We start from the raw sequence: 23,698 nt of genomic DNA, 5'->3' as shown, positions 1-23,698 counted from the left end.
GTGATTGCTATTTCTCCTTTTTGACGGGTGCCAGTTGGTCCGCCTTTCTTTTCATACCGGCTGCCCTTGGAGCCGGGACTGCTGGGTCGCAGTTATCAATATCTATGGGCTCGCCCTGGCCGGCTGCACCCATAGTTGTCTTGACGTCAGAGAGATAGCACTCTCTTGCCGTCTTCTGGTCCCCGCTTAGGGCACCGACTGTACCATCATCCTTTTGAAATTTGACCAACATGAGGGACGGGATGATGACAGCCTTAGATGCGTTGAGGGTAGGACGGCCAAATATCATGTTGTAGGCGGACAGCTCCTCCACAACTAAAAACTTGACTATCATGTGGCGTCCTTGCCCCTTTTCACCCAGCCGGATCGGAAGATCTATGCTTCCGACCGGATGCACTACTCCACCCCCAAAACCGACTAGTGGGTGAGGAGCCTGGTGCATGTTACCGGATGTGTACTTGAGCTTGGTCAAGCACTGATAACTGATTAGGTCAGATGAGCTCCCGGTGTCTATTAGGATCCGGCCAACCTTCTGGTTGGCAACCTTGCATTCGATGACGATGGGGTCATCATGAGGCCGCCTGACCTTGCCCCGGTCCTTTTCAGAAATAAGGACCTCAGGGAAGATGTCTTTCGACGCCTGGCCCTCATTCACTGAGTTGACCAGCTTCCTGATGTTGTCTTTGGTGCCCCGGATGGTGGGACCCCCTCCGGCAAAACCGCCTGCTATGGTGAAGATGGTCTCTTCATCCGTCTCGGAGTTTACTGGGCCGGTTTTTGCCGCCTGCCCTTTCTTGGCCTGGGTATTACCCTTAGCCTTGGGTAGATAGGATTTTAGGGCCCCCTCATCTGCCAGACGGTCCAATAGCCGCCTGAGGCTATAGCAGCCATGGGTGTCGTGGCCAACATCCTCGTGGTATTGGCAATACTTGCTCTTGTCCCGTTTATTCACGGGGCTTTTCATTTCAGCCGGTTTGTCGAGAGACATCCGGTCTTTGATTTCCAGGAGGATGGTGGAGCAATCTTTTGTGAACTCGTATTTGGGGACATATGGTTCTGACTTCCGCCTGATCTTCTGGGCCGGCTGTCCTGATCGGTCAGCTGCCCAGACCCCTTTTCTCTTTTCTTCCTTTCTTGCCGGTTGATGCTGTTGCCGGCTCTCTTTTTTGTCAGACTTTTTATAATCTGACGACTGCTTGACAGCACAAAGCTCCGTCGCCTGTATATAGGCTTCAGCTTCAATTAACGCCTCTTGGAGGGTAGCAACCCTCTTCCGGACGAGGTCAAACTTAAAGGTCAACCCCTCCTTCAGACCTCGAAAGAAGTCTGTATAGGCCACTTCGTCTGATAGTCCTGGAATCTGAATTCTCATCAGATTGAACCGTCTGACGTACGACCGGAGGCCCTCCCGGTCGCCCTGCTGTATTGCCCCTAGGTCGAGGCTAGTCTTTTTGGCAGGAATATTCATTGAGAAATTTGACGTAAACAAGTACGCCAAAGTTCGAAAGCTGTTGATGCAACCGGCTGGTAGGTTACCAAACCACCGCTGGGCTATGCCCTTGAGGGTAGCCGGGAAGCATCGACACCAGACGGCATCATCTAACCCCTGGAGGTACATGAGGTTAGAGTAGGCCATTAGATGGTCTTCTGGGTTGGTGGTGCCATCATAGGCCCCCACCAAAACATTCTTGATCTTAGGCGGCTGTGCCGCCTGGGTTATCTCTGGTGAGAACGCCGTTGGCTGTTCCCCCAAATTTAGCAGGCGCAGCTGCCAGTCCGTGGGTTGGAACGGCTGCTGCGCTTGCCCACCGAAAAGACCCGGTGACATGAAAGGGGATCCACCCAACCCATTCGGTGTGCCGAATAGGCAAGGCTGGATCACTTTGGGTCCAGACCGAGCAGAAGCTTCGCCCGTCTGGCTCCTAAGGTTCGTTCCCGTACGCCTGTGTGAGACGTCATGGAAACTGTCCGGGAAGGTCGACGTTGAGGCCGACGCAGACGCCTGACCTCGCTTCTCTTGGAGAAATGTGCGGGCGTCTGAAAATGTTTTCTTGGAGCCATCCGGCTGTACGTGCCGGATGGCCTTTCGCAGCTCCCCTTGAGGAAAACGGAGTCTGCTTGGATCAAACCTTAAGCCCTCCCCCTCCTTTGGCTTGGGATGAGGGGTAGGAACTCGTTCTTTGACCGCCTTCTTTCCAGAAGGCTTCTTGGCCGGCTGACCCTTCTTTGGAGTAGCTGACCGGATGAGGCTCTTGATCTCACCCTTGAAACTATTCATGAAAGACATGAGTTCGTTTCTTGTAACGGGGGCTGAGCCCTCCACCGTTTGGGCAATTCCAGCCGGTTGCCCGGCTGGGTTGTTGGGAGCAGCTTGGCTGATTTCCCGTTCTCTTCTATCTTTAGCACGAGGGTGCTTCGTTCTGAAAGACCCATCCGGGGCCACATATGTTTCAATTTCGTCGCCACTTTCATGGTCCGTCTGGACCTCAGGCTCGACCACAGGCCGTTTGCCCTGATTCGATGACACAGTATCAGAAGTCATCTTAGAAGTACTCTCCCCACAGACGGCGCCAAATGTTTCGGGGTTTTTTGATGTGTCCTGCGGGAGAGTTACAATTCCAAGAATGCCCTTCGACGCCTGTGCCTGCAAAATCACGAAGACTCCTGGGGGTAGGAGCTCCGCCTCCGACGATCAAGTTAGTAAAGATACGGGAGGTAGAATGCACGTAATGTGGAAGTTACTTCTCGCGTAATGGGAGAATTCTGCAATTAATATTGCTCGGGGTAAGTGTTTTTCTTTTTGAGGAGTATTCAATGTGAACAACAAAATGATCCAGCCCCCATTAATGAGGGTCCTTCCACTATTTATAGTGGGGAAGGGATGGTTCCCCTTTTAGGGTTTAGAGGACACGTGTCAGCAGAGGATTGGAGCCCTGCTGACCAACGACTGGATGCCACGTGTCACTAGGCCATTGGGCCATGTGTTTAGGGTATTTTTACCCCAAACAATTCCCTCGTTTAATTTGCTTAGTTTAATCATTAGTATAATTCACACATTAAAAATTGGTTACTCTATAATTTAGATTATAATAATTAATTAGGAGTAAAAGAACATTGTTTCCCTGTGGATTCGACCCTACTTCCCTATCTACTGTAGTTAGAGGACTTAGGAATTATTTTTGATTAGGTGATACGACTAGAGCCTGTCATTACCTCCATGAATTAGAGATACGAAAACGAGAATTGCACCATGGAAATTGACGTATGAAGCCATTAGGAAGAATTTAAACGAGAATTTAAATATAGATGTTTTGTAAATTGTGTTTTCTCTTTGAAAGGGGTTTATGGTTTTGGCTAATGGTGCATGTGTCCTATTTATAGTGAAGCATGCATGCATTGGAATGAGATTTTTTTTTAGAAAATGTTTTTAATTTATTACACAATCCTTATTTGTTTTATTGTAATTAATAGAGAATAAAAATATTTATCCTAAACATAAATTCTATCGATATTCTTTACACTAATTATCATGGAAAAAGATATGGGGATTTAATTCAGAAAGTGTATAATATGATATCTTTCGATGTGTTGGTATCAAAGAAATAATTCTCCGTCTGTTCATAAGATTCCTAACCATACATTCTATTTACATAGTTACACTACCGCAATAAACCAAAATAAAAGCAAAAAACAAATCAATTCAAATACACTACACACCATGTTCCCCCTATTAAAGATATTATCTAGTACTCCGTATCTCATATGATATTATCTCATACATACACTCTCCTGTTTTAGCTACTGTATTGACTATCTTTTATTCTTTGTAATATTTAATTAAGACATTATTTTCTCTTAGCTGTACATAATAGTCTTCTATTGATGATTATTATTATTTTCCTAAGTTAGATTATTTTGTGCACATACTTAGGCTAATCTTGTACTATATATAATGTAAAGGCCTTTATTGAATAATAGCTTAGATCCCGTGCAATGCACGGATTTAACATACAAAATATGTGATGAATTACAACCTTTAGGTTTATAGTTATACAACAATTTTCTGAAAAAAGAAAGAGTTAGGCCCTGTTCAGTTCACCTTAAAAAAATAATATCAAGTAAAATTAATTTCATTACAGTAAAATAATTTTTTAGTTCTGCAAAAATAATTTCAGTTCAGTAAAAATAAGTGCAGTTCAGTAAAAATAATTTCAGTTCACTAAAAATCAGTAAATATAAAGAAGAAATATAACAGAGAATAAGTAAAAATAATTTAGGTTCAGCAAAAATAATTTAAGTTCAGTAAAATTAATGTAAGTTCATTAAAAATAATTTCACTTCAGCAAAAATAATTTCACTTCAGAAAAAATAATTTCAATTCAGCAAAATTAAGGTGAAGTGAACAAGGCCTTATATTTTTTTTAAACAACTTGAATTTTATACTTGTATTTAACAAAGACACCAGGTTGGTATCCATGCAATAACATCTCCTAATTACAATCTTAAGTTAGTTATATGATAATTTAAATAATAATTAAAGATAGGGATGAATTATAAATTTTATAATACACATAAAATAACTTTTGTGACTAAGCTATACTATAACATAGAAATATAGTTTAATACTCATTGTATCTATTTAGTTGACACACTTTGATTAGCACATGATTTAGCTTAGGCAATAATATAATTGAGTTTTTTATATATAACAAATGCACTTAAGAACATTTGAAAAAACCCATTTGGGTAGCTTAACTAAGCTTTATTAGTTTTTAATTAAAAAAGAAGATTTGAAATATATATATATATATATATATATATATATATATATATATATATATATATATATATATAAGAAAAAAAATTGGAGGGAAAATGTTTAACTAGAAAATGTTTAACTAGAAAGTGACACGTGTCATTACTGGTATATGTTATTGTAATATGTTATTGATTGATATACAAAATATTCCTTCTTTTACCCCCTTTGATCTCAAAGATAATTATATACATGTAATACACCCGAATACACGACGTAATTACTCAAATTAACTATTTCATCCTTGGTCGGTGCATCTACCATGCGCATGTGTATAAAAAAATTTATACCCCTCCCTACTCCTATTTATAGTAAAATAAAATTAGTGCATACCAATATACCATCCATACCATCAATGTCTAAATTTAACTGTTATCTAATTAATTGGATTGATTGAATAGATAAAAAAAAATCCTTGAGATTATCCTCCTTTAAAATTTTGAAAGATTCTTTTACTATGAGCTAGCTAGAAAATTTTGATGAAAAAAAAAAGTTTACTGAGTTTATGAATTAGTGTCAATTCAAATACTCAATAGACATCGTTATTTGGTTGGTAATAATTTGAATGTTTAATACTTTATGTAATTATAACAATTTACTCCGTATTAGCTTTCCTTATTCATAAATTCATAATCAAGATTTAAATTACTCTGTAATTAAATCTTAAAAGTAATCAAGTAATGTCTATAATGTTTAAATCGTTTAAAATATAACAAATATAACCATTTAATCATTTTTTTGAAGGAATATCCATTTAATCATTTAGAGAAACAAGATCCTTGAAATTATTATCCTACTATTTATCTAGGATGCACGGACACTTCGTCCAACAACCGTGTCCGTGTCCGATACCGACACTTGTTCGACATACATAAAAACTGCATCCAGTTTTTAAATATATTTAGACACTTTGAGACGAATTGTATCCTACTATGATACGATCCGATTTGCATTTTGATATATCACCTCATCTTTTTAACTTTTTTAATTAGAAAGTTAAGGTAAAGTATGAGAGAAAAAGGTAAGAGTTATAATACGAGCGCCTTCAAAACACATTTCATAGCACATTATTGTATGTGAATTAGGAGAATATTATTTAGCTACGGTAAATGACTTGTTTTAAGGTTAATTGTTTAGTGTTTTGTTGAATCGGTTGTCAAAATCTCGTTTTTTTGATATATTATTTGTCTTGTTATTTGCCGTACCCGTGTCCCCTATTTTTGGATTGCCGTTTTTCCGTGTCCGTATCGTACCCGTGTTCGTGTTCGTGTCCGTATCGGTGCAACCTAGCTATTTACTAGGAATATTTGTAAGACCTTTTTTTTTTTCTTTTTTTTTTTGCTTGAGCTAGAAGTGTAAGACGGCATTTGATCGCAGATTGATATAGGTTTAATATCACCGGTTTTTTTTTTCATGCTTCTCAAGATGCAACTTTATCCCAGTGTTTATTGCATGTGATAGCGGAAATTATAAACGACACATAGTCAAAACAGGCAGCACAAAGCCATAACCAATCAGGTAAAACAGTCGACAATCAACCGCAAATAACTGATTGCCAACAACACTCACTCCAAATTCAACCTAAGTTTCCAAAAGAAGAACAGTAAATTCCAATAATTTTTGAAAGGCTCTAGATTCATCCATTGTCCTTGATTTTTGGCAATTAGTCTATGAGTACATAGTAGAGCTGCTTTCATAATTAAAATCTATCCTCCTTTTTCTTTTGGGATCAAGGATCAATAGACAAGTGTCCCTGTAAAAATATTAGAAATAAAGCATTAGTCTTAGGAGGTCCACTTATTGTTTGTCTCAATAAATTCTCATTAAGTTTTTGTCCATCTATTTTTACATCTATATAGTTCCAAGTTATATTTTCCATTCATCAGAAACAAAGGAAAAGAAAAAATATGGAAGAAAAAGTTAATTTCCTCTTCATTGTTATAATTTTCAGCCTGTTGGTCCAAGGTATGTTTAATTAATGGCATGTATACACATTTTAAATTGCACAATGTAGTTATATTTATGTCGCAATTGTTATGTAATTTGTCGTGCATACATTTTCGATTAAGTTGCTTGAATATTAATGGTACTTACAGCTATTTATATGGAGTACAAGTTAAGTTCGTGTTATATTATGAGTGTTTGGTAGTGGATATCAACTAATTTTAGTACATTTTAAAAGGGTAGTAATGCAGGTGTGGATATCAACTAATCTTGTACGGCATTATTTGTTATAACCCGTTAGAACTAACATTATTGGTTATTTGGTTTTACAGGTATGGGGCAGTGCTCATTGAAGGATATGAGCTTAAAACAAACCAAGGTGAATAAGTTTGTGAAGAATAATAATAGTAATAGGCCAGTATGGAAAGTGACAATTACCAATAATTGTTACTGCTCTCAATCAAACATCAAAATTGCTTGTACCGGGGTTCGAACCCTGAAAGAAGCTGTTGATCCCCCTATTTTGAAGATGGAAAAGGGTAGAGGAGTGGTGAAAAATGGGGAGCCAATTTATCCATATACTTCTGTGAAGTTTACCTATGCTTCTAGTTCACCACTTCAGTTCAAGCTACTTTCTTCTCAAGTTGCATGTTCTTAATTATTTTGGTCATATGGTTTTAAGTTATCTATGTAGGGAGTATTGTTGTTTTCAAGAAAATAGAAGGCTAGTGCAGTTGGCTAGCTCACCGACTACCATGCGTGACTCGTGAGGTTAGGGATCTCACCAAGCTCGACTTTCTTGGATCCTTTATTCCGATGATAGGCCTTCTCATTACCCCCAAAAAAAAATGTATGTTTAGGCTTAGGTAATTAGGTTTCTCTTCCTTGTATTTAATGATTGATACTCGTTTGTGAGTTTCAATTCTACTCGTGTTTGTACTTTGATGTAGGTGATGTACATGTTCATCAATGAATGTTCTTTCCTTTGTTTTTCTTTTAATTTGAGTTAGTGGATATGAACTTTGTTGCATATTGATATATTAGTTGATCAATTGGTAAAGAGCTTGCACATAAAAAAAAATAAAAAAAAAAAATAGAAAAAATTGATGCTAATAATCCCACTCTTTTAACCGGTTCGCTGTTAATAATCCCACCTTTTGATTATTATCTAATAACCACATCTTAATGGTCCCTTATGACCGGTAACTTGTTGTTTGGGTAGGTTTTGTTTTTATTTATTATTTATTTTTTTTTAAATTCCTTGGCCACCAGGAGGTAAGAAATTTTTTTTTTTTTTTTTTTTAAAACGATAAGGAAGAAGGAAAGGGAAAAAAAAATAGTTTTTAAATTTTTTTTTAAAAGAAAAATAAAAAAAAATTGACGAATCACAAAGTGACACGTGGCATGTTAACCCATTATACAGGTTACCAACAGGTTAGGAACCATCAGAAGCGAATGCCCCCTAAAGATGGGATTATTAGCAGAATAGCAGTGAACCGGCCAAAAATGAGATTATTAGAATCATTTTTTCCTAAATTTTATTAGTTGCATTATTTAAATTTTTTAAATAATTAGTTGATCAGGAAAAATTTCAATTCACACGTGTTACCTTGTACACATTACTAGATAGAGGGAAATAATAAGTTTATTGCTCCTTAATAACAACTTAACAAGTACGTATAATATAGTAATCGAGCTCGATGGGCTGGAGACATGGAATGCTTGTGGATGGGTTACATTTGAGAGCATCTACATCTTTTCACGTTTTTTTTTTTTTTGACAAGCTTTTTACGGTTTCTTATAACTCTTCAAATGAGAAAAAACAATTCAAATAAAAAAAATAATTAAGAAAATATATTTGAATAGACTTAATTTTAGATCGATATACTTGGATTGGAAATTAGATATAAGTAGATTTCTTAAAGAAGGCCGCTACAAAGTTGTTTGTAGGGCTAGGTTTCATTGCAAATTACTTCTTCCATTACATATTAATTGCAACTTAGGGTTTTTTTATGTATCACACATAACATCTTAAAGTTGTAACTAATAAGTAACGGAGGAAGTAGATGAACCCAACAAGCAAGTTCCAGCATATCTCTCTATTTTGATACACGAAACATGCAAATCAATTTAATTAAAACCGCTAGCTAAGTGTTGTGTAGGAGAAAGAAAGCAATGGTGGGGTATTGAAAAAGTAAGAGAGAGAGAGTGGTGGGCAAGCATTTTTTTGCTCACCATTGGGAGAGAATTCGTGAAAACAAATTGCCCTTATTGAGAGAGAAAGTGAGTAGAGAGATAGTGGGCAAACATTTTTTTTCTCACTATTGAAAGTGGTCTTAGCGGTAGTATCCAACTAATTTTCTCTAACTTTATCTCTATTTGACTCCTCGAGTCTTTGACTTTACCAAAGTAATAGGGTCTAACTACCCATCTACCAGAAAGTACAGAACTCGGTAGTAGAACCCCAACCAATTTTGGAAATAACGCCCGCCATTGAAGCAAACCTTCAAGAAAACTTCTTCAATTTTCTCTCTCCTCAATTTAGAGAGAGAAGATGAGCATTAATTGGGATGATTGGGTTGAAGCAGCGCTTTCCAAGTTAGAAACTTTGAAATTGTTACGTTCCCTTAGACCCATCTATGTCCAACAATTCATCCATTTTTGATGGGCATGCATACCAAGTGTTCGACGATTTGCGTCAATGGGATCGTTCCTCTGTAGAAGTCATGATTTCTGAGTCTACTTTTCGCAATTGGCTTAATGATATTCCTAGTTGTGGTATTTTCTCTTTTCCCTTTTGATTGTTCTTGGATTTTGTAGCTTATTTTTTTTCTAATTTTTGTGGGTATTTCATGTTTTGGTTGTTTTTTCTGTTAATTGTTTAAATTAATTGAGTAATTTTGGTACTTGAAATTGAACACATTGTACATTGTGTATATTGGAGGGGAAGAATTGCATAATTTGCGTTACTTCGGAAGTTGATATCAATGTGTATCTAAGATTAACGTGATTTTGAAAATGATTGGAGAATGATTGCATAAATGGGTGTTTAAAATTGAATTTAGTGAGCTTGAATGTCATAGGATTGAGGATTGCATTATTTGAGGGAGCTGCTTTTCTTTCAAAAGATTTTGTAGTTCTGAAAAGGAGGGACCTTGGAAGTTGGAAATGTCTGTATTGATCATTCGTAAGAGAAATAGTTGTATATATCAATTGAGGGAGGGGTTGATAGGGGATTCCAACCTGGGATATGATAAATGTAAACCTCGGTGTTACGGGTTAACAGCTAGAGTGCTAGACTAAGACCTTATTGACTTGAATTATTGTTGCTAAATTGCTTAGGATCAACTGAAGTGCCTAAAGGTGAAGAGGCCAATGAAGGAGATTTATGTTCTTGCAGTGGCAGGAAGCTACTGCTGTTCTCTGGAAATGATTACTTGGGCTTGAGTGCACATCCCACAATTAGAATGGCTGCTGCTAAGGTGATTTTTGCTTGTTATCTATTCATGTGTAATTCTTTTTAAGAAAATACTGTGCTAAAATTTTGACATTAGAGGTGATTTTGACTGCTTGTGCTAGGCAGCCCAAGAGCACGGGATGGGTCCAAGAGGCTCTGCATTGATACGTGGTTATACAGATTATCATGGGCATTTGGAGGCAAGTTTAGCAAAGTTGAAGAAGAAAGAGGTTTGTTTTGTTCATAGACCTCTATTAGTGTTTTTGTCTAGTCAACTATCTTAGTTGTTTTATTGTAGACTTAATACCAAACCCTGACAGTGTTGTACTCAAAGTTCTGCCTTTTATTTGTCAATGCTGTTTTTAAGGATGCTAGGTTTATAAATTCAGTTGCTTATGGTTGACCATTGAACATGAACTATAGGTGTTAGGGTAGATAATCAGACCACTTTAGGCACAATGGGTTTGCTATATGTATGATAAAAGATATTAGAGACAGAGAGGGCAGAGACTAATATTCTTCATGATAACTATGTGATGCAGGATTGTCTTCTTTGCCCTACTGGTTTTGCTGCAAATATGGCCTTCATAGTTGCAGCAGGAAGCATTGCCTCTCTCTTGGCTTCTGGCAGAATACCTCATAGAACTGAAAAAGTTGCTATCTTCTCTGATGCCCTTAACCATGCATCAATCATTGATGGTCTCCGCCTTGGTGAACGACTAAATTGTGTAGAGACCTTTGTCTACCAACATTGTGACATGTCCCATCTTGATGCACTTCTGTATGTCTTTTTCAACTTTATATATGTCTAAGAAGTAGGCTTGCAACTACAAATGTGTGCGTGACTCCTATGATTTGACTTCCTGAATATTGTCTCTCAGATCAGATTGTACAATTTCTAAGAAGGTGGTTGTGACGGATAGGTCAGTCCTACGTGTTAATCCCTATTTACCTTGTCCTTTAGTTACATAACTTTTTCATCATTGGTTATGTTGTAATGGCAGCTTATTTAGTATGGATGGAGACTTCGCACCTATGACTGAGCTTGCAAAACTTCGGACGAAGCATAGATTTTTGTTGGTTATTGATGATGTAAGTGCTCCCTTTTTGTTTATGGAATAGTGTCCAGCAAATATATATACAATGAATGATGCCTAAATTTTCATCACTCTGTTGTAATTATGTAAATTCAAGCTCATGGAACATTTACCTGTGGTAAAGGTGGTGGGGGAGTGGCTCAAGAGTTTGATTGTGAAAGTGATGTTGATATATGTATTGGCACATTAAGTAAGGCTGCAGGTTGCACCGGAGGTTTCATACCATGCAGGTATCAACTTTAGACAAAGGATTTGTTTTGCTAATTTTGTGGTCACATTGTAGCAAGTCAAGTGAGTGAATATGTCTGTTCACTTCTAGATAAGCACTACAACCACCATCCAGGGTATGTTTTAAAGGGAGGTCTATAATTTGATTTGTGCCATATCCTTGCCAAAAAAAATATGTTGCTACTACAACTTTTTGAAGTGTTAAGACTCATTACAAGTATCCAAGTATTCCGATAGATATGCATAATTTTTTTTTTCTTATTGTATTTCACGGATACATCAAGTATCCTTATCCATTAGAGTTGTTGGATGGGTGTATTGGCTCTAGTATAGCAAGATAATTGAAGGTCTTGAGCAACAAAGTAACTAGTTTAGGCCAGTAGGAGACTATTGCTTGATATGCCATGTTAGAAAAATGGAAAACCTGCTGATTCTGAAGGAACTTTTTTCATTTTTCTGCAAGTTGATGCTTCTCATTGGCAGACAAAAGCTTTGTCGTTTAAGGAATTAGAGTACATATTCATTCAGCACTCATGAGATTTTTTTTTTTTTTTTTTTTTTTTTTTTTTTTTTTTTTTTGGGGGGGGGGGGGGGACTTATTCCTTGTACTCATAGAAGTCAGCTTCATATGGTATTATGTACCACTTGGCATCTTCTTAGTAGTCATACTGTTATCTACTCTCTTTTTGATTTTCCTGTTCTTTTCCATTGCGTTTTTAGAAATTACTTACACATTTCATCAATTTTTTGATGGCAGTAAAAGGTGGAAACAACTTATTATGTCCAGGGGTCGTTCTTTTATATTTTCCACTGCTATGCCGATACCAATGGCTGCTGCTGCCCATGGTAAAGTGACTTTAATTATCTATCTGGACAACTTATTGTATGAAGCAGTTCCTAGTCAAAAAAGAAGTTTATAGTATTAGTTTAATTAAAGCGGGGCCCGGGGGGGGGGGTGTGGTGGGTGTTGTGGTATACTTCCTCCACGTCTCTGCTCCTTTAACAACTTGTACGTTTTGCATGGAGATAAGGAGAGTAAAAAATAGAGATTAGAGTGGGTGAGTGGATCCTGGATGCAGGGGTCCAACTCAAAGAAAATGTAGAGAGGACAAACTTACAAATGTTAACTTGTTAACTTGGAAGATGCTAGCTTGTTAGTAGGATAGGAGAGTAATTTCAAGGTATTGCAATGTGTGTACATATATATCGGTATATGCTGTATATATATAAATGCATAGCATTCTCTCTACATTGACAAGCAATCTAATGACATTACATACCAGCTGCTACTTTTGTTGCTGAGAAAGAAACCTGGTGTAGAAAAGCAATCCAAGAACGGGTGCAAGACTTCCGAGACTTCACTGGAATCCCCATTACAAGTCACATTGTCTCAATTATAGTGGGAAGTGAAGAGAATTCCTTGCTAGCCAGTCGGTAAGTACTCTTTTGCCCTTCTATTTTCCATAGTTACAAGCAGTTTTGACTTTTCTTAAGCCTTGTCATCCTGCAGGTATATGCTGAAATCTGGATTTCATGTCACTGCAATTAGACCACCAACAGTCCCTCCTAATTCTTGCAGGTTTTTCAGATTTCACTTCCGCCCTTTAGTTTCTTCCTGCCATTCGATATACAGATATACTGTGGTTATTTTTTCTGTTTGAGTTGGCTTACTCATATGTTGTGTTCTTTATTTGTAGACTGAGAATAACTTTGAGCGCTGCACATACAAGGAAGGATGTAAAGAAGCTTGCTGTTGCGTTGTCTCACTGCATAAACTTCCAAGATGTACATTTTGAGACTCCTGAATTACTGGCAAAGCTCTAGAATTCATTTTTTTTTTATATAAGCTAGTATCTTTTGGTTCTTCTTAATTACAGTATTTATAATAGTACTTAGGTCAGGCTAGATTTGGTCCTTGATATTCTTTGACAGACAACTTTGTTTTGCAATTTATTTAAGGGAGTAATGAGACATGGTTCATAACAATTTGCTACCTTGGTCAAAATGTAAAACTGTGAATTTATTAAGGTATGCTATATAATCTGATATTCCACAAATCCAGTGTTTGACCCCCTACAGTCCGATGGATTTTGACATCTCGTCTCAAACACAGTCTGGCACAGATAGGTAGTTTTCTGTACATAGGAAGTCAGGCACTGATAAGTAGTTTTCTGTACATCGAAAGGTGGCATTTCACCATGTATGCCATATTTTTTCCATTTTATGTAAATTACAGACTCGCCCTTCTTTTGTTTCAACTGTCTTTGTTTCAAATGGCATTTCAAGTTTGCATGATCTTAATCATAGGAATTCACTAGGCTACTCAAGGCAACTCCTTTACATCACAATGCGAGGGAAGTTTCCGTAAACCTTGTCCTAGAATCATAGCCTCACATTGCGAGGGATGGATCAAGGTCCTCAAGGCGACAAGACAAGGAGGGGGCGAGAAGAAGAGGGAAGAGAGGAATAGACCCTTGACTCTTCCTCTCCTTTCCCCTCCAAATACACCGCACCAAATACGAAATCTATCCATTTTCTGCAAGTCTTCTTCAATTCTAAGAGTAAATAACTATAGAGCTAAATTAATAGCGTGGGAATAGAAAAATGAAAATGTACACCTTCAATTGTAAAATAGACTCTTTACAAAAGTTTCTTAAGAGTATAATCTTTAATTAAGAGAAATTGATCCAGTAAAATAATACTCCGTAATTTATGATTATAAGAATTAACACTCCATATTAGATTACCATAAGACTATTTTTTGTATTGTTTATTAACAAGACATCTTGTAATTGATATTGTACTAACAATTTATATGTACTACCTCCATTTCTGAAAGTTTGACTCACTTACTATTCATGTGGTCAAAATAAAATAACTTGACCACATTTTATGAGCTGTACAATATAAATAAATTAGCATGTGATATCATATTAGATTTCCCTTATTATATAAATAATCCAAAAATCAACTTTTTACAAATTTCACTTATACACAACCGGAGTTATTCATGGTAAAAAATGTTCATTGAAAACCACACAATTGCAAAGTGAGTTGAACTTTTAGGAACTGAGTAATACATCATGTTGAATAATATAAATATTATTAAACACACTTAATTCATAAGTGATGTCGATATGTCCGAGTGGTTAAGGAGACAGACTTGAAATCTGTTGGGCTTCGCCCGCGCAGGTTCGAACCCTGCTGTCGACGTGTTTTTTTAGAAGTCGGCACCTTTTATAATATCCAAAATTCAAAAGTAGGAGACATGATTCCAAATCCAAAGATGGCTCGTGCTGTCAGTGTACCCATGTGAGTCCAAGTAAAGAAGTAACAAATTCCCACATCGGCCATTTAGAGAAAAAATTGCATGTTTATAATCCAAATCAGTAGATAAACTAGCACGACCTTACTTGAACAGGATCTGTTCTATAGGATCGTACCTCTGTATCCTTGAGTTCTAAGGAGACAGAAAACCAAGTCTGGTGGATGAACTATGACCGTGTGGTCAGAGCGTGATTAACAGCTGCCTTTGGTTCTTGGACCACTGGTGCCGTAGATGATCGTTCCCCAGCTCCACTGTGTGAGCTTGGGATGATCACACGGTTGTCTGACAGACACTCTTTTTGTTTGAATTATATAGATTCATTTCATACGCTTCTTTATTATCTAGTTTCAGAGATTTTGTGACTGCTCCCAAGTCCCAAAGAGACATACATACTAATATTAGTGATAAATTTTTGTCCCACATCGGTCACTAATATGTGTCATAGGCTCATAGCAGATTATAGTATATCTACCCTTGCAAGGCATGCTTTTAGATAAATCTGTTCTATAGGCAAGTCCAATGTGTCGTTGTGCTTGTAGCAGACTAGCAACTAGTTGAACCTACAGTCTGCTACGACTGCTACGCCGCTTCTGGCCATTTTAACATCGTGGCATTCACTATAAATGTAAAATGGTGTAATGTGACGAACAAATCTGAAATGTAATAGATGTCATGTTCCGATCAGAAACTTGGAAACTTGAGGGTTAACGCAATGAACAACTACTTAACGTTGTCTATGGATCTATGCGATGAAGTGATGAACTACTTAAGTCCATGAATCTTCACGGATATGTACGTCAGAGCTCAAATTCTTAATCTTGCAAAAATGTTAGTCACTAGTCATTACGTCTAGTACAGTTCAATTCAATGATTAAAACTTAATTTTGTGTAATGGTTTGAATTTGACTACTGTATACGTGTTTGTTAATAAAGACTTAGTATAAATAATTTATATCTTAATTAGTTGCCAGATTAGTCAATATGTCCGAGTGGTTAAGGAGACAGACTTGAAATCTGTTGGGCTTCGCCCGCGCAGGTTCGAACCCTGCTGTTGACGATGTTTGCTTTTTATTTTTTATTTTTAATTCAATTGCTGTTACAGTGCTTTGGACTTAATTGACACTTTTGATAGTTGAATATGAGAGAGCTATCAAAGAAGACTTGACTCCACAAAATCAGTCTTCAGAAACCAAAGTTTAAGGCATGGATTTGTCAAATTTATTAGAATGTGTAACTGTATCATTGTCATATTTGTCAATGGACTTGGATATTTTGGATCATTGCATGAAGGTTACTTCATTCACAAAAACCAAATGTTATTAATGCACTTTGATGCATATTTTGACGACTAATTTATGGATGGAACAATTTAAGTGATTTTATTGGTGGAAATTCAAAAGATAATCTTAGGATATGAGGCAAAGACTTTTAAATTTGATCTTGGAAGCAACGATCCCAAATTCCTAGTCATTGTACACTGTACTTATAACCTAGTAGTCTTTAATCACTAGATTCAACTATACAAGAATAATACAACAAATAATACATCAAAGCTTTGAAAATCCAAAGTTAAAGTTACAACAATCACGATTTGTGAATGATGCTTGGGATCAATTCGTTTCATGTCGTTTTTGACCAGTTATTAGAAGTTTGGAACATTTGAAAATTCACCTTTGTGTCCCATTGGACGGTTGTAGCCATCAGCAAACAATTTGGTGTCTTAGTTCTTAACTAGTCAGGGAATCATTAAAACTAGCTTAACAAGTGGACTTCAAAAGTTTTCCACCTTTTTTAAACTCTATATTATCCTACTTTGTATAGTAATACAATGCATTAATACAAGTATTTATCAAAAGCATATATTATAAATTAATATATATTCATGTTTACATCCATATAAAAATGTGCTTAATCTTAATGCTCAACTTGCAACTTTATTTGTATTGTACCTTTATAGGATATGATAATGCTACTTTGCCTAAATAGCCTTATTATATATATTCTTGGCTCTTGATATACACCAACAATAACATTGATATTATTAACTCATGCAACTTTATGTAGAGCTTGTTAATTTTTGACCCGAAGCTCAACCCTAACTCCCGAGATTAAAACAATCTATTTTTCGGCCCAAATTCTAGCACAACCCTTGATCAAGTTCCTACCATTTGATTTGTGGATTATGCCCATCAAAATTTACGCACAAAATAAAGAGAAAAGTATTTCTTACCAACCAAAGTGGGTCCTCAATCCTAAACCTTGTTCATGTAATTTGGATAGCCACCAATACCATTGACCCCTAAATACATACTAATAGAAAAATCTAAAGTAGGAAAAAGTGAAGAAGGATCAATTGTTCTATTACTTAGACCAAACCGTCAATTCTTCTATTTTCTTTCCACTTATGAAAAGTATACTCTTTCACCATTCTTTCATTATTCTCATGTCAACTTTCTTTTCACTTTTTTTCACCATCAAATCTAACAAGAAAAATCATAACACCCATCAAAATTTTATTTCTTAATCCCATCATGTATTCTATATAATATGCACCAACTAATACATAAAAATATCACACTATATTCTATATATACAACAATAACATACATATAAAGTTATAAGAATGATATGAAAATTATGACATACCTGAAAATAAGAGGTGGGTTATGGTGTAAAATGGTGTTTTCTATCATCTCTCTTTTGGGCTTGGCTTGCATCTTGTATTTCATATTAAACCATTCAGTTGAATCACCAAAGCATCAGACGGTGGATGTTTACTTTAATTCGACGGCTGAGATTGCTCGGACTGACGATGATTATATCTGCGCCACACTGGATTGGTGGCCTATTGATAAGTGTGACTATGATTCTTGTAGTTGGGGTGAAACCTCTCTTCTCAATCTGGTATTGTTTTTAACTTTTTTTTTTTTTTTTTTTTTTTTTTTTTTTTTTTTTTTTTTTTTTTTTTGTCATCTAGTTTCATTGTTATGATTATGTTGTGGTGAATGAATGCATGAAGTATAGTGTTTTTGTATACTTCTATTCTCTCTATAGACCTTCTGCTTTCATGTTTTCATAAATAACATGGTTTGTTTTATGTTTTAAATATGAGTCTCATCTGTCTTTTGTATGAAAATAAGAAAGTAATAAACTTATAAAATTTGAATAAAAAAGAAAGAGAGTGCGGTTTTGTTGAATTTATTTATTTATTTTATTTTATTTGGTTAATTAAAAAAGATTGCTTAGTAAAAAATGCGATTGCTTGATTGAAAGGTGAACATAAAATTTTAACGAAGAAATTAATATATTAAGTGAGATACAACTATGATTTGGAGATAGAGGGGGGAGTACACTTGACAAAAGATTTTCATGACAAAATGCTTTGAATGTTAATAAAGTTGTATTTGACAAGTACCCAACTTTAATTAAGCTTTAGTTGGTTAACTCATCACCTAGATATGACTGAAATAGAATTCTTCCCTCTAAATCAAAATGCTAAGTTAGAAGAGGAAAGCACTTAAAATCTAGAATAGCTTATTACAGAATCAAAATTGATTAAAGAAAACTTAAAAACAAAAAAAATATAGATACAAATAGTATGAACCGAATGTAAAAAGTATGGCTAAAGCGATACATAAGGATGATTGGATGAGAGAGTAGTAGTACAACACTATTAGTCATTTATCAGCTTTAGTCAAGAATTATTTGTTTTAACAAAATAAGCAATAAAGCATTAAGGAATAATTTTGCACTACAGTATTATTGGCTTTATTTCCATTTGAAGTTCACATTGGTTGGTCCATTCAATGAGGCCAACAATACGAACGTGGAAAATGACTTACATCCACTTAGGAAAAACAAACTAAATTTCTTCCTCACAAACACAAAAGTGTTCAAAGATTATGTCAAAAATACTCATTTGGGAAAATTTTCTCTTCTTTCTTGTTGGGAGAGAATAACCCTTTTTAAAAAATTACTCGTAATGTGCATGGTGCATCCATGAACTCATTTTACTGTTAAAAGAACGGTACTCCTATATGGCACATGAAGGATATAGGCCTCATGTGACCGAGACATGCTAACAGGAGCACCATTTTCGGTACTTATTAGGTGCGTGAAATACTTTGCTTTTGTATTGTAAACGATACATAATCATTTCTATAAAAATGGGAAATCATGACCACTTGAGTTTGCTATGTGCTTTGTATATGGCCTATTTGCAATGACTATGATGAAGCACGCTGATTATTACTACTTGTGACAAAAGTAATACGCAATTATATTACTATCAATGATAATCAAATGACTAGGCAAATTGGATTAAAAGTTACAAGTAAATGATTTTAGTTTTTATTGTTTTTCTTTTTAATTGCATTTATCTTTTATTACTATAATAATAATCAGCTCGCTTTCTCAATCGTATAAGTCATTGCATTGGTTTAATGACATTAGAATCTTTACCATTCGCCTAAGTGCCTAACAACTTTAGTCCGATTCCAACTAGGTTAGGTGCTCTGTTGCTTTGTATATGGCCTATATGTTCATGCATGAACGAGCCCAACCTAAATATGACAAAAATGTATAGGCCCATTTATACCATTCCAACCCAATTACTTACTTGGTCCAAGCCCAGGCCCATTACTGGCCAAGCTTTGGACTGGGCCAAGCCCACCTCTACTGACAGTAGTTAGTTGATTAATTATCTTAAGCATGGTACCCAAAACTTCAGATCAAATCTTGTTCATATTATATTACTAGATGAAAGCTCGTGCGATGCATGATTTCTCATACATATATCTCAAGAAAGATATTTTCCTATATACTCTAAGTTTTTTTTTTTTAAAATAATTATTTGATTTAATTTACAATTTAATAATTTCAGACCAAAAAAAAATTAAAATAAAAAATAATTTAATTAAAATGATATTGCCAATTACAAAAGTATAATTTTTTTAATGTAATTTATAATGCGACTTAATTTATTGTTGTTTTGTATTTTATTCGTTGTTGTTAGTTATATGACAATAATATGATATCTTTAAAAAAAAAAAATTTGTAATAAGATCTTTAATATGAAAATATAATAATTTTTTATTTTTAAAATAATTTAAATCCTAAATCATTATTCGTTGCTTTTTACACTTGAAATTAAACTCTCAAATCTATATATCATTTCGTATATTTCTTGTGAACTCTTGATCTCTAACAAATTATCTGTCTTTTCAATTTTTTAGACATAAAATGTTTGAAGAAGGTAAAGTTTTTTATTGCGTTATAAGTTTCAAATTTTTTTATGAAAAAAACATCTTATTGATCGGGTATTTAGATAAAACCATTAATTTCATAAGATAATTTTATTTTTTTTAATAATTTAAATCCTAATATCCCACGGTTTTTTATACATAAAATCTCATAAAAATAATTTTTGTAATTAGATCATACTCATAATATTTTTGATTACTTTGCTATTGTTTGTTAAGGATAATTTTTTATTAATTTTATGTAATTTATTCCCCTAATAAATATTTTGATAAGAACATTAAAAATAATAGTTATTAGATGTAATAATTCGATGTAAAAAAATTTCGTATTAATTATAATTAAGGAATAATTTTTATTTCTTATCATAAACACTATCAAAATTTATCTTATAATAGTAGGTATATAAATCCAATATCTAAAGATGATTATTTTAAAAGATGATTATTTTAAAAGATAATTTTTAGTTTTTTAAATAAATTAAATCCTAATAAATCAATATTCGTTGTTTTTACTTATGTGGCAAAATTCTAAAATCTCATTCCGTCATTCGTCACTTTTGTTTAGGTGGCAAACGAATTTTTTAATTCCAAAGTAAAATAGAAATCTAATTTTAATTGGTCGAAAATATACATTTACTTATGTGGCGCGCCGAATGCTTTCCAAAAATGCCTACTTTATTTATATATATATTAGATTAGATTAGATTACCTTTTGTAGCTCTCTACATCTAAACAAGAATGCACGTATTTTCTTCTAATATGTGTCTTTGCTAACGACTGTAGGATCTGAACAACACAATTTTGTCGAATGCTGTAAAGGGTAAGCTCAGTGCTCTACACTGTACCGGTCTCCAGCATATGGACATATGTAATAATGTTTTCATAAGATTTATGTGATCGTCGTGATATTGCAGCATTTTCTCCCCTGAAAATCAGAATGGGTGGAACATTGCAGGATAGACTAATCTACCAAACGAACGAGCAACAACACTGCAACCCATTCGTCAAGAAATCCTCTCAATTTCTTGGTTTCTCACAAGGCTGTTTGCCCATGACGCGATGGGATGACCTTAACAGATTCTTCGAAGAGACGGGGTATGTACACTAGATTATTAACACATTTCCTTGCTAATAAGCATATGCTGTACATATCAAAACAAATGTATCTTTCAAGTCTTCTACATAAACTTGATCAAAATCCAAGTAAAAAAAAATCGGAATTCTTAAAAGGTTATATGGCATTTGTATGACTAGGGCTGTGGTCACTTTCGGGTTGAATGCACTGACAGGAAGAACTATAAACCCAGATGGGTCAGCTAAAGGAGCTTGGGATCCCAGCAATGCAGAATCACTTTTAAGATACACAGTCAACAAGGGATACAGTATCTATGGATGGGAACTTGGTAAGTAGCTCTTTAAGTATGAATTGCTCACAAGATTTCAAGCGAACCAAAGTACTCGTTCCAAAATTATGACATATTGTTAATGTTCTGAACTACTGATAGGAAATGAACTCAGTGGAAGGGGAATTGGTGCAAGAGTAACAGCTCACCAGTATGCTTCAGATGTGAACACCCTGCAAAATCTTATTGAAAAGGTGTATGTAGGCTCTGAGACAAAGCCTCTAATACTTGGCCCTGGAGGATTTTTTGATGCTACGTGGTTCGCGGAGTTTATTGGCAAAACAACCAAGTCTCTCCAAGCAATCACCCACCATGTCTATAATCTTGGTGCAGGTAAACCAACCCACTCTTTCAAAACTATCGACTCATAGTTTTAAGAAAATCAGCACGATCTTCCAGAAACAGTCTCCCTATCAGATGAAATTGGCAAAGGATTAGTAAAACTAAAGGCATTACCGCTATGTACATCTTGACCAGTAGGAATAACACAAAATAAATAATCGAGTACTCAGGATGAAGGTAGCACTATATAGATAATTCGATAGCAAATATAACCTTACCATGAACCCTTTTTTCTGATTTGCAGGTAACTACAATGGCCTTGTGGGTAATATATTAGATCCATCCCACCTTGACTGTGAAGCAAGAGTATTCAAAAAACTCCAACAGGACATAAGGAACTCGGGGACCTCAGCTGTTGCTTGGGTTGGTGAAGCAGGTGGTGCTTTTAACAGTGGTCGAAATCATGTTACAAACACTTTTGTGATGAGCTTCTGGTAAACTTTCCACTTAATTAGCCACTGCAACTCAGCTAAATTTTCAATGAATTTCCTTGGCTTAAGCTTCCAGGCTTTAAATAAACAAAAACAGGTACTTAGATCAGCTTGGAATGGCAGCAACATATAATACCAAAACTTATTGCAGACAAACTTTGATAGGTGGAAATTATGGGCTTCTCGACAGATCTAATTTTGTGCCAAACCCTGATTATTACAGGTACTATAACAAAAAGTTCTATAGCTATAATTGCTATGCAAGCAGAGGCACAGAGCATAATATTTGAAATTGCAGCAAATTTGTATTATTATTGACTTGTGAATATTTGTAGCGCTCTTCTTTGGCATCGTTTGATGGGAAAAAAAGTTCTCTCTACAAGCGTTTCTGGGACGAATAATTTACGAGCATACACTCATTGCTCGAAACAATCTGTGAGTACTACCAATTTCCCATATCAAGTTCTTAATTTCTTATTACATATGGATTTGAAATACACTCAATATTTTAGCCACTTCTGCTAAAACAATAAGAAGCATTTCCTAAAACAATAATATATCTTCTTCAACAAGGGAAAAAAAAAATATACATATATATATATACACCTACTTTAAGAAGTATATATATGCCTAATCCTCAATTTAAGATTTTTTTAATTTATAAATTACATTGAAAGGTGAAAATTCAGTAGAGGAAAGACAAGAAGTTGTATTTGACAAGGCTAAACTTGATCTGACATACCGTATTTATCCATTCAGCAAGGGATCACATTGCTCTTAATCAACCTTGACGCTGAGGCGACCCTTAGAGTCAACATATCTACAGAAACAGGCAGCATTACAGCAGAAAACAGCGAACCATTTGCTAGGAAGTCCAAATTTGGTAAAATGCCAATATTTACTCAGAATATAAGAGAAGAGTACCACCTGACAGCCCCAGATAGAGACTTGAGCAGCAAAAAAATGCTCCTAAATGGGAGAGTTTTGACTGTTGATTCCTCCGGAGGCATCCCAATACTGAAACCTGCAATTGTACATATAAATGATCCGATAACTATTGCCCCATTTTCCATTGCATTTGTCCATATACCAAGCATTGTTTCAAACGTTTGTAAATAGAAACAGATACAAATCATTATAGATTACAAATACTAGGGAAACACAACATAAATGTACCAAACTTAAATGTTTCAAAAAGAAAAAAAATTACCGAACTTAAATCAATTCAGATATCAAGGTGAAGCTTCATCCTGAAACTGTCTCGTCTCAACTGTATTTGTTAAAATCCAGATCTGACTTCCATGTTAAAAAGCAAGGCAAGGGTCAACAGAGTACTGAGGCAAGAAATCATATACGAAGTAGTATATTGGAAACAATATGGTGAGTCATTC

At 35.3% G+C, this 23,698-nt stretch overlaps 2 protein-coding genes, 2 non-coding genes and 1 pseudogene across 5 annotated transcripts; all 5 read left to right on the top strand.

Moving 5' to 3' along the window:
• Positions 1 to 6,625: 6,625 nt before the first annotated feature.
• LOC110705478 lies at positions 6,626 to 7,790 on the top strand. Its single transcript, XM_021883362.1, has 2 exons — positions 6,626 to 6,781; positions 7,093 to 7,790. The coding sequence occupies exons 1-2, from the start codon at positions 6,724 to 6,726 to the stop codon at positions 7,416 to 7,418; spliced, it is 384 nt and encodes a 127-aa protein (XP_021739054.1). The 5' UTR covers positions 6,626 to 6,723; the 3' UTR covers positions 7,419 to 7,790.
• Positions 7,791 to 8,827: 1,037 nt separating this feature from the next.
• LOC110705487 lies at positions 8,828 to 13,595 on the top strand (annotated as a pseudogene).
• A 1,078-nt stretch (positions 13,596 to 14,673) lies between these two features.
• TRNAS-UGA lies at positions 14,674 to 14,755 on the top strand. The gene has a single exon. It is a non-coding gene; the product is annotated as a tRNA-Ser (tRNA).
• A 1,090-nt stretch (positions 14,756 to 15,845) lies between these two features.
• On the top strand, positions 15,846 to 15,927 carry TRNAS-UGA. Its single transcript has one exon. It is a non-coding gene; the product is annotated as a tRNA-Ser (tRNA).
• A 993-nt stretch (positions 15,928 to 16,920) lies between these two features.
• LOC110705461 (heparanase-like protein 3) lies at positions 16,921 to 23,527 on the top strand. Of its 2 annotated transcripts, none has more exons than XM_021883351.1 (9): positions 16,921 to 17,774; positions 20,915 to 20,951; positions 21,046 to 21,226; positions 21,386 to 21,534; positions 21,637 to 21,867; positions 22,121 to 22,310; positions 22,405 to 22,530; positions 22,643 to 22,742; positions 22,985 to 23,069. In XM_021883351.1, exons 1-9 carry the CDS (start codon positions 17,499 to 17,501, stop codon positions 22,997 to 22,999), a joined length of 1,305 nt encoding a protein of 434 aa, XP_021739043.1. In that variant the 5' UTR covers positions 16,921 to 17,498; the 3' UTR covers positions 23,000 to 23,069. The 2 variants fall into 2 exon arrangements, with proteins under 2 accessions (XP_021739043.1, XP_021739037.1); XM_021883345.1 differs by having other exon boundaries at positions 16,927 to 17,774; positions 23,067 to 23,527.
• The last annotated feature ends 171 nt before the right edge of the window (positions 23,528 to 23,698 follow it).

Source organism: Chenopodium quinoa, unplaced genomic scaffold, assembly GCF_001683475.1.
Source record: "Chenopodium quinoa cultivar QQ74 unplaced genomic scaffold, ASM168347v1, whole genome shotgun sequence".
NCBI lineage: Eukaryota > Viridiplantae > Streptophyta > Magnoliopsida > Caryophyllales > Amaranthaceae > Chenopodium > Chenopodium quinoa.
The sequence above is the reverse complement of the archived record's forward strand: the minus strand, read 5'-3'. Positions and strand labels throughout refer to the sequence as shown.

Coding starts and splice junctions, on each gene's coding strand:
- LOC110705478 (XM_021883362.1), top strand. CDS start 6,724: ATGGAAGAAAAAGTTAATTTCCTCTTCATTGTTATAATTTTCAGCCTG. Junction 6,782..7,092: donor TTTCAGCCTGTTGGTCCAAG/GTATGTTTAATT, acceptor TTGGTTTTACAG/GTATGGGGCAGTGCTCATTG.
- LOC110705461 (XM_021883345.1), top strand. CDS start 17,499: ATGAAAATTATGACATACCTGAAAATAAGAGGTGGGTTATGGTGTAAA. Junction 21,227..21,385: donor AGATTCTTCGAAGAGACGGG/GTATGTACACTA, acceptor TTGTATGACTAG/GGCTGTGGTCACTTTCGGGT. Junction 22,311..22,404: donor ACTTTTGTGATGAGCTTCTG/GTAAACTTTCCA, acceptor AAACAAAAACAG/GTACTTAGATCAGCTTGGAA.